An 11,574-nucleotide genomic window follows, 5' to 3' on the forward strand; every position below is an offset into this window, starting at 1 on the left:
ATATTAGCAGTGCCCAATTCAGACACTATGCAATCCTAGATCAAAAAGCCCCTATGAGGACAATAACAAAATTGTCATAATAAATAGAATGAGTTCAAATATTATCTTCAGTATAACAAACAGTTTTGCAATAAGGTCTGCAGTTTCTAATGAAGTACAAAGAGGATGCAGAGGGATGTAGGATGTAGCTGTTAATGGGATAAGAAAATAATATACAGAAATTATAGATAATAGAAAGGGTGAGAGTGTAATCAAAAGAAATTAGACGTTAGCATGCAAAAAGGGAGAAAGAGACTCTGAGGGAACAGGTAAACCAAAGGAAAGAGAGCCAAAAAAAGTAAAGAAATAAAAACTTAAAATTGTTCAATAAGGAGAAAAAAGAAAATCCACACTATAACAGTCATATCGTATTCAAACCTCCCAGTCTTCAGTAGCCTGATGCATGAGAGGTACCTGACAATGAACTTAAAGTCTCCAGCAGGCGTCTCAGGATGGGATTTGCCCCACCTAAAGATCGGAACTATGGCTTCCAGGATTATCCAAGATGGCTGCTCTGGCTTCCAAATGTGTTGGCAAATGGGGATGCAGCTCAGGGTGTGGACGTGGTCGGCTGGAGGTCCTGGAGGTGGGGTGTGGTTGGTCAGGCAGGGGTCCTGGAGGACGGGTGTGTTTGGTGTGGTTGCGGGATCCTGGTGGCGGGTGCAATCAGTCGGTCTGGGGTCCCGGTGATAGGGTGCAGTCAGTTGGTCTGAGGGTCCTGGCGGCAGGGAGCAGTCAGTCGATGTGAGGACCCCGGAGGCAGGGAGTGATTGGTCGGGCTGAGGAATCCTGGAGACGGGGCTCAGTCAGTCTGGCCAGGGGTCCTACGAGTCCTGGCTGTTGTCTCAAAATGGCGGCAGCCCTGTGTAATCAAACCTGCAGGTACTGTAACAGTGAACTTCCAGGCAACAGCAGGCAGCTGCCGCTCCACTGGCGGTCTGCGGTCAGTCTGCTGGCAGCTATCGGACGATCGGGTGGTGAACTTCGTGCGTTGGGTGATGGATAGGTGAAAGGAAGGCAATGGACAGACAAGAGGCAGGCAAATGGTGGATGATAGGCATCTGACAGTGAGCAATCTGCATTCAAAAAAGACGTCGATATGCTGGCAGACTGCAGGTGATCACAGTAGACAAATGGGGTAAACAGCAGGGGATTGATAAGCAGCAAAAACTGCCTCACCAAGAAACATATCTTCTGCTTGAAACCAGAGTTACGGAGTGACAAGGAACGCAGCCTCCCTCTAGTCTGCCATCTTGGATCTCCAGTATATTTCTTTTTGTTATATGAATAGCATAATGCTTGGCATACAGGAATAGTTACAGAACTATATTTTTTCAATTAATGGCATCAACTTTTCTTTTGATAGCTCTGAATTATTTTTCTTTAAAATGGAAAAATTCCAGAATGCACCACTGTGTGGAGTAGCTCTTTAGTAGAGTATGGTTTAAATATCTAACAGTACTAAAGTTGGTGTGAGTCTCAAATGTTGGCCCCTGCCTCTTGAAGTCTCAGTCTTTTGGGTATTCGCCATGCTAATGGTGACTAAATGGATACCATGGAAAGGAGAGTCCTTAAAAACACAGATTCCAGGACCCCAGCCCAAATGCTTCTGTTTCAGTTGGTTTGGGAATTATGCCCAAAGTATTAGTATTTCAAAATCTTTCTAACTGATTCCGCGTTCAGTGTGGGTTGAAGAGTTAACCCACTTTGGTTGATTTGATCACAAGTACCCAAATTGGGGCAGTGTTAGCAAACCGGCTCCCAGTACCATAGTGTAAGGGAGTGTCCACATTAAAACTCCTCCCCATTCACAGCACTGTGGTGCAACAAACATCCATGCCTTTAACCTTGACTCACTTTGAGAAGGGAAGATGGTGAAGGGAGGAGGGCAGACCTGGAGTGAGGAAAACTAAACCTTGCTCACATGGTTGGAGTCTGCCATTAACAAATGTTTTAAAACAACTTACATCGAGCCATCATTTAATACTTTTTGAGAACCCACTGTATGCCTGGCACTAGACCCTGAGAACAGAGCAGTGAATGACACCAACAGTTCCTGCTATCACAGAGATAACACTCTGGGGGCAGAAGACAGAAGAGAAAAACAAATGTATCCGTGTCATTGACATTATTGAACACTATGAGAAGAAACTGGAAGCTGGGTCAAGTATAGAGAGTGGATGGGCTAGAGGGAGAGTTAGGGTGGTCAGAGAAAATAAGCTTGAGGAAGTGATGCAGGATGAAGAGAAGGAGTAAAGGTGGGAGTCAGTTGAGAACTGGCAGAACAGAAAAGGAGGACCCCCCGATTTGCACATGACCTTAGCATGTCCCAAAACAGGAAATCCTTAGGGTTGAAATGCAGCATACTGTGTAGGGTCTCAGAGGCCAAGGATGGAAGTCTAGAATTTAGCTCACATATGATACAAAGCCCTTAGAGAAATATGAGCAGGAGATGAACTGGATCTAATTTTATTTTTAAAAGACCACTCTGACTGCTCTGAGGAAAATGAGTTATAAGAATTAAGATTAGAAGAAGAGTCTTCATTTGGGAGTTCATTGCAGTGCTCCAAGGAGTTGAGAGTACCATAGGTGGAGAAATACCTTACAGTTGAGAAAGGAGAAATAGCAAGATGCTGGATATCTTTGAAAATAGGAGTGGAGAAGATTTGCTGATGCATTTAATGTTGGGTGTAAGAGAAAGAGAAGATTCAACTGGGCCACTGGTGATTGTAAATATCAAAATGCTGTAAAAAATAATTCTGAATGCTTAAACATTCCAAGATCTGCAGGTCAGGGGAGGGGATGGAGTTGGTGCTATATATTTAGGAGTCACCAGGACATTGGTGGTATTTAAAAACCCTGGATTAGATGAAAACATCAAGGGAGTATGGAGTGAGAAGAGAAGGGTGGAGTCTCAGAGCACTTCAACCTTGACACTGAGAGCTGAGGAGAACCCAGAAGAGAAGACTGAGCAAGGGAGAGTCTGTGAGATTGGAGGAAATTTTGGAGCATGGCAAGACCTGTGAGCTGAGTGCAAAAAGGATTTCAAGGTGAGAATTGACTAAAATAGTGCTGACATGACTTCAGAAAACAAGAGTTTGATACTGAGCACTGGAGGCTGGGAGGGACCTTTATAAACCCCTACATTGAAGTGAGCAGAAACCTGCCCTGAAACCTGGACATTTCTCCCTGGTCTTGCTTTTTCTTGGAAGGCTCTCCTAGTTTTGGCTTTTTTCCTCCTTCTTTTCTACTTCTCCTGTTGCCCTGTCTTTTCTTCTTGGATTTTGGCAACATTTCTCATCCACTGGGGAAGAAAAAGTGACTACTCTGCCTTCCTTTAAGCCTAAAAATGTTTTATTTTCAAGAATAACTGCATTAAAAAAGCATGGACTTTGCTTTCCACAACAACAGTACTTAGCAGTGCATCACTCAGACCATTAAATGAACACTTCCATGAATACATTTGGAGGTAGGCAAGGAAACAGCTACTGCTTATGTAAGTACTAAAAAAGCAGCTATGAAATTAGAAGGGTGAATTAGAGTTGAAGATGTCACTTGCTCTTGAATTTCCATTCTAGGCGAGAGAGCGCTGCTGTTTGGAAGGTGGTGCTTGGGATCAACAACCTGGACCACCCCTCCGCGTTCACGCAGACGCGCTTCGTGAAGACCATCGTCCTGCATCCCCGCTACAGCCGAGCGGTGGTGGACTATGACATCAGCATAGTTGAGCTGAGCGAAGACATCAACGAGACCAGCTACGTCCGACCAGTCTGCTTACCCAGCCCAGAGCAGTCTTTGGAACCTGATACGTACTGCTACATCACAGGCTGGGGCCACATGGGCAACAAAAGTAAGCCAGGCTCATCAGTAGCACTTGCCTTTCAACTTGTAACCAAATACACTGCTTTTTCCTAGCCTCTGTGCACATTTTCCCATTTTTGTTTATGGAAATACAGCCACAAATGGCTTATATCACCCTCTCCCTTCCATGACAGGTGTCGACATGAATAACACACCTTGGCACTTAAACCTCCCAGCTCAAATGCAGCCTCAAAAATTCTGCAAACCTCAGACTTTCTCTCCAGGAAGCCACTTCCAGGGTTTTGGAGTTGCCATGTCAGATGGGACCTGTCCGTCACCCTGCTTTGGACTAATTCTAACAATGATTTGGTCTATCTGTGGGTAGAGTGACTCCAAGGCTCTGTGGAGCAATTAGGCATTTCCACTTCTGCAGTGAAGCTGTACAGTCACATTTCCAACTTGGTGTCATGATTTGGTCTTATCTATATCTATAGTGAAACCTGTAAGTCCTTCTAGAAAGAAATTTGATTTGTTATTTATAATTTAAATTGATTGAAATTATTTGGTTCAGTAGATGATTTAAATATACAGAACATATAGACACTAAAAATGTACTACTTATTCTCAACCTCCCACAGGACTCTCTCGTTCTGTTTGAGCTATTTGAAGTTTGGGATACAAATTGAATCAATGAGACTTTCCCTTTGCCTTTAAGTACTGGCTATGCTAAGTACTTCAAGGATCATGTCATGGGTCTCAGGAATGAATGAATATTGTCATCCTGTTATTAACCTTAGGAAATGTCAAGTTAAAGAAACTTTTTTTTCTTGAAATTTAATCAGATACAATCTGAATTAAGTTCAAAATTCAACTTTGATTTCAGTTTCTATATGAAATGATGGAAATCTATACCAAATGGTAGAAAGGAAAAGGCAATAGACAAAAGTCAATGATTTTTTTTTTCAGAAAAAACTCACATGACTTTATAAGGCAATGTTACACATATAATATCACCATTCTTCCACATCTTGGTTTTTAAAAGCTCTGATTAGCCCTGAAACATTATATAAGGGTAGAATATATTTTATATTGCCTTTGGTTTTATTCTTCCAAAAATATAAATACCAAACATACATCAGTAATGTAACATTGCTCACACAATAGACAATAGAGCATGAAGAGCAAGAGTCTGAATTCATGCAGATAGTTCTTATTGACTCTGACCATACCACTTTCTAGTTAATTACAAGATGGAAAAAATAATAACATGATCTAATTCACAGGATATTTGTAAAAATTAAAGGTTATAAGGTTCAGAAAATGCTGAGTGTATGCTCCTGGACTACCACTAATACCCAGTAATGTTACCTATTTTTCTTGTTCTTTTGACAACTCATGACACATTCTCTGTCTGTACTACATTAATTTTTCCATGAATGATTACTTCTTCCAATAAAGTATCTTGTACATACATGCCACTTTCCCATCACTGTTTAAAAGTGCAATTGTGCAAAATAGTCAAATAGCAAAAGATTCATGCTCTTTTGCTTCAAGGAATCCATTAGTATTCTGCAAGAACTTTAAGCATGATGAAATTCATATATTCTCTTTGTCAACACCAAGGGATGCTTGTCCTTTTGACATCTCTCATCATATCCTCTAGGATTAAAGGTTCTTACATCCAAATAATGGCCAGTGGAGCACATAGTGAGATGTATTCTTTTCACTGAGAGTAGGGCAAGCCTTCCCCTGCTTTATTTAACAGGCATTGGGCACTGCTGCAGAGCAGGGCTGTTGGCTGAGCTGACGCTGGGCTGGCAACCTCCCACGTGGAGCAGGGTGCTGGCTTGCCTTTGCCCCCTTTTCATTGTAGTAGCTGTTGTCACAGCATATTACAGGGGAAGAGTACCAGCCAAGATGTTTAGTCTGTGCCTCAGTTTCCTCAGAGTTCATCAGATGACTGCTCTGAATATTTCTTTCTGCTGTACTTGGGATTGAACAGGGGGTGGGGACCCTCTACCACTGAGATACACCCCCAACCCTCTCTGATTGCTATGAATATTCTAATTAGACAATTCTGATTTTGAACACGGTTTGTCTTTGAAATGACATTTCAAGTAAATAATAAGTTTCTCTCTTGATATGACAGTCTTCCTATGATATTTCATTTCATATTTAGCTAGCTTCACTATTGAATCATTTTGCCAAATATTTTATATCTTTATTTCCTCTTCTTCTTCTTTTTTTTTTTTTTCATTCCAGTGCCTTTTAAGTTGCAAGAAGGAGAGGTCCGCATTATTTCTCTGGAACAGTGCCAGTCCTACTTTGACATGAAGACCATCACCAATCGGATGATATGTGCTGGCTATGAATCTGGCACAGTGGACTCCTGCATGGTAAATTGCTTTCTGGTTACCCAGGAGATTCGGTTCAATGATAACTTCAGTGAGCCTTCATAAACTCATTATTATTTGTGTATGATCCTTTGGGAACGCTTTTGAAAATCATTCTTGCCAGGTGTTAATTATTTATAGTGTCTCCTCCATCCAGTACCCAAGCCGTGCCCCTAACTATCTCCAACTCCTTTGCTCAGGTTACCTTCAGTTCTGTCAACTACTAAATGGTAATAACACCTCCTGTCAGCAGCAGGAGGAAAACAGTAGTTTCAGTCCATCTCATTGGACATTCTTAGTGGTCAAACAATATAAGAGGGGCAAGTAGTAACCATAGCTCCAACCTGACTGCCTAAGAAAGCAGGAGGGCACCAGAGGACATTGCCAGCCGTTAGGATGATGGCCTTTGGGTACACACCAACACCTTACCTTCCAGAGTGTGTGACAGGACTTCCTTTGTCTTAGGAGTAGTCACAGTGGCATTGTCTGGGCCCTCCTGGCTCCCATTTGATTGCCAGCATGTTCTCAGATGACACTGATGTGACCTTTAGATACCCAGTTCCTGGCCACACAGTTTGCAGAGCACAACAACCTAGCAGTGCAGGGAATCATTTTTATTTTTACTTAAACACTCATTGACTGGTCTGGTTCCCAGAGAAAGAGGAAAATTGCAAGTGCTCAAAGAAGTTCATAAAGAGTGGAGAGCATAGTCAGTCCACTACACTGCTACAAAACTCCTTTGTTATTTCTCTGCTTTTTGGTAGATCACATTACCCCCCGTACACACACATTTTAATATGGAAGAAGAGATACAACAACACTATTATCACTAACCCAATATAATTAAATTTTTTTCTTTTTCTTTTAACAGACTGCATTTTGATCATTGTATATGGGGTACAACTTTTCACTGCTATGGTTGAGTACGATGTAGGTTCACACCATTTACGTAATCCTACATGTATGTAGGGTAATGATGTCTGCCTCATTCTACCATTTTTCATACCCCCGCCCCTTCTCCCCCCTCATTTCCCTCTACACAATCCAAAGTTCCTCCATTCTTCTCTTACCCACCCCATCCCCATTATATATCATCATCCACTTATCAGGGAAAATATTTGACGTTTGGTTTTTGGGGATTGGCTTATTTCACTTAGCATGATATTCTCCAATTCCATCCATTTACCTGAAAATGCCATAATTTTATTCTTCTTTTCGTTGAATAATATTCCATTTTGTATATATACCACAGTTTCTTTATCCATTCATCTGTAGAAGGGCATCTAGGTTGGTTCCACAATCTAGCTGTTGTGAATTAAGCTGCTATAAACATTGATGTGGCTGTGTTACTGTAGTATGTTGATTTTAAGTCCTTTGAATGGAAAATCATATGATGGGAAAAAGCCCAGTGGTGATTCCTTAGATAATTGTCTTGGGACACAGGGAGAGATTGTACCCTTTGCAGTTCCACTGAGGTCATCCTCCTTCCTGCCATGTGACCATGTGTCATCCGGTTGAGGTGGGCAGTGGTAGAGAAGTTCTTTCATTCTCTATAAGACATCCAGATTTAATTTCCCAAGCCCCCCCCCCCAAAATCATCAAAAAACTTTTATTTTCATGTGCTGGGCTCAAACGCTGGGTCTCATGCATGCTAGGCAAGTGTTGTACCACTGAGCTACTTTTATAGTGCAAAAGATAAAAGTAGTTTAAGAGGTAGCATGATATGGGGTTTGGGGCACAGGCTTTGCACCTGCAAGATCTTTGTTGAATCCCTTCTCTGTCAGTTAAGAACAATGTAATCTGGGGACATCTAACTTCTGTATACAGTTTTCTCATGAATAAAATGGAGTATTTTGAGGATAAACTGAGTTGTTATAAGTGAGCGCCACTATCTGTCATATCTGAATGTTGTATCTGGCACATACTTAGATTTTCAATTAATAGTAATTATGCTCATCTATCACTTTAGTGTTCATTGTGTCCTAGGATTGCTTCAAAATGCTAATAACTCATTTAATTCTCATAATCATCCCATGTGGCAGTATCATTGTTTTCCCTAAACACATCAAGCAAACAAGAGAGCAAGATTAAGTCATTTGCCCCAGATCACCCAGCATGCTAGTGTGAGGCTATGGAACCCAGGCAGTCTAGCTTCAGTACCCAGGTGCTCAAGCACTGTACTACCCTAGTAGCAATGATAAATGTGACTACACTCCTCTTTTCCCCAATGTGGTTTGGAGGTGTACCACAAAGTAGCACTTCTTAGCACATGTTCCAGGTCATCTCCTGGTAAAGAGATGTCATTCTTTGAAAGGGAATTTAAGGCCCAAGCACAGTTCCAGTCACAGGTACATTGATATGATGACTCATAGGAACCAGGTCTTCCAGTTTCTGAGTAGTGGGAATTTGGTTGTAAGTCTCCTAAATGCATACCATATGTTCTATACCATAGCCCAGATAGAAAACAAAACAACAAAACATAAACCCAAAACTGCTTTTTATCAGATGTGGAGCAGCACAGTTGCTCACCAAAACCTTTAAGAGGACATACATTGTCTTTCTTAATTGCCTCAACAAGGGCCCATTGGACAGCATGGGTCCCTCTGTGAAGATCTGTTAATCATATTGATCAGTACTAAAGCCAAGCATAACTTGGGCCTAAAACCCAATCTTATGAGAGCAGAGGATCCAGAAGACAACTGGACCAGTACTCTCTTCAGCAGTTTTCTCCCTTTCAGTTTAAATTGATGACTCTTTGCTTTGTTTTCCACCTAATGGAACACCTGCCTGACTCACTAAGCCTCACTCAAAACCCCCATCTCAGGAAGGCAGTTTTGTTTATTTCCACCTGAAAGTAATCACACCTTCCTCTGAAGTCCTCTTCACATCTTTTTTGCTTTCCTGTAAAGTTTTTCTTGCTACTCACACAAATGTTTGACTACTTTACAACAAAAATCATGCCTTTATCTGGAGCCTAATGTGAAATCTTGCAGAGTAGCTGCTAAGTAATTATTAGGTTGATTTTCTGATCTGGAAATGAAGAGGTGCTGATGTCTAAATGTGTCCCATTGTAATTATTCTCTGACATCAGAGCTCAATATAAATAATTGAGCATCTTAGTATTTGTTTTATATAAGAAAAGATAAATATTGGGGGAAATATGTCTAATAAAATGTATCCAGGAGAACTGGGTGTGTAGCTCAGTGGTAGAGCACTCACCTAGCATGCATGAGGCCCTGGGTTCAATTCCCAGCACCAAAAAATAAATGTTTCCAGAAAATTTTGCCTTTTAAATTTTTTTTTAAATTAGTGTTTCAGCAGAAAAAAATTATTCAGTCTCTTACAAAGTCTATACTTATTATTTAGATTTAGGGCATTGGAAAGTTATGAATGCAAAGGTACTTCTACAAAAGCATACAGCACAATAAAAAATTCACTTCCACTTTATAGCAATAATATTCACAAGCATTCTCAAGAAGCAGCATAGCCTGGTAGTCATGGGGTAGGGGCCTGTTACCAGATTATCTGGGTTCAAATCCTGGCTCTGTCAATGAACAAGTTATTTAACCTGTGAGTTAGTTGCCTTATCTCCAAAATGGACATCATAGCAATAGGTATCAATTCTTAGTTATTTGGTGAAGATAAAATGAGCTAATACATGAAAAATGTTTAGAAGAGCATTGATAAACAATTTTTTTCTCTATCATTCTCTGATACCACCAAATAAGAAGACCACAGGCACATTTAAAGTTTGAAAGTCTCACAGGGAAAGTCGTATTTCAAACTTTTCCCAATAAATTTACTTTCTTTACTTTTTTAATAGCATCTACTCCTCTCTTTTGAGGCAGTGCAGGACACATCTCTCTTACCAACTCTGATCTTTTCAGATGTAGCAAATATTAATATTTGTAATGCCATGGTACTTTATGGTTAACTATATTTGGGGAATCATGAAAATACAGGTATTTTAGAATGTTTATGTAGTACCTATTATATGGAGGAAAATAAACCTTTGCTCCATTTGGAGTACTTTTTATAGTTAGATGATAAATCAGTGTTATAGAATGAGATCAATTAAGAGATCATCAGTTCTGATATATAAAATTATACATACTTTATGTATAATTTATGACATATTTTGGTAAGTGCAGTAAATGACTAAAAACTGTCTTCTAATTTCAGGGAAAGAATGAAATCTCTTCCCAAGCTAATCCCATTCTTTTAGAGATCAGAATTAATAAAGTCCACTTGAAAGTTGCATTCACACAGTGGAAAGCACTCTCCTTCCACAGACCGACAATGAAAGTTTTGTTTTAAAAATTTCCAAGAAGTTGGTTAAGCTGGGTGGGTTTGGCTTTATTATACGCTTGTGATGACATACATGCCATTAGGACTCTTGGAATCCCAGTGACTAAATTCCTTTTCTCTTCATTACAGGGTGACAGTGGTGGGCCTCTTGTTTGTGAGCAGACTGGAGGACAGTGGACATTATTTGGATTAACCTCATGGGGCTCAGTCTGCTTTTCCAAAGTCCTGGGGCCTGGCGTGTATAGCAATGTTTCCTACTTTGTTGAATGGATTGAAAAACAAATATATATCCAGACCTTCCTCCTAAAGTAATTCCAATGATGATCAGAGACTTTTGCCAGCAACACTGAAAGAGAATGGCCTTCTTGACTGTGAAGAGTTTTCTGCAGAGAGATATACAGAGGTGCTTTTCATGGACAGGGAACGCTCAACATGCACTGCAGATTTTCATATTTGTTTTAAGACCAATTTTATTCAGCTTTTTTTCAATTTTATTGTTCTCTAACTTCAAATTTGATGAAAAGCTTAAAAAAAAAAAAAAAAAAAAAGCCAAAGCAAAGCAGGTATTATTCTTTTGCCAGTCCTAGTCTTGACTGAAACATGAAATTGTCAACTCTGTAGAGATTTAAAATAATGCAGGCCTTAGGGTAACAGCTTACAGAAAGTTCTGTTTTAGTCTGTTACAAAATGGACATAGAGATCTAGGCTAAGTATTCTCCTCCCGTTTTTATTTCTCAAGCACAGTAGCTTAGGGGAAAATTTCAATACTAACATTGGAGACTGGCATTTGATTTATTAAAAGTGAAGATCATTTACTTGCTTAAATTATTTACTACTTCTAAAGTTTTCGTAATTCTGAAAGCTTATGAAAGGTAGAGTTGAAAAGACCAGTTACTGACATTGTAAGACTTTGAATGCAAAATCCTCAAGACAGCAAGATTAACACTTGACAATATAATTTTGTCCCTCCTGGATTTGTCTATAAATTTTATAGAAAAGTCTTCATAAAACTTTTCCCCATCACTGGGGCTTC

The 11,574-nt window shown here is 40.1% G+C and overlaps 1 protein-coding gene across 1 annotated transcript in view; it reads left to right on the plus strand.

Moving 5' to 3' along the window:
• Corin (corin, serine peptidase) overlaps positions 1–11,003 on the plus strand; it is a 283,207-nt gene extending 272,204 nt beyond the window's left edge. The window contains 3 exon segments of the mRNA XM_047567531.1: positions 3,618–3,889; positions 6,103–6,236; positions 10,671–11,003. Of these exon segments, the coding sequence (XP_047423487.1) occupies positions 3,618–3,889; positions 6,103–6,236; positions 10,671–10,853 (589 nt within the window). The 3' untranslated portion in view covers positions 10,854–11,003.
• Positions 11,004–11,574: the final 571 nt, after the last annotated feature.

The sequence above is a fragment of the Sciurus carolinensis genome, chromosome 10 (genome assembly GCF_902686445.1).
Source record: "Sciurus carolinensis chromosome 10, mSciCar1.2, whole genome shotgun sequence".
In the NCBI taxonomy this organism is placed as follows: domain Eukaryota; kingdom Metazoa; phylum Chordata; class Mammalia; order Rodentia; family Sciuridae; genus Sciurus; species Sciurus carolinensis.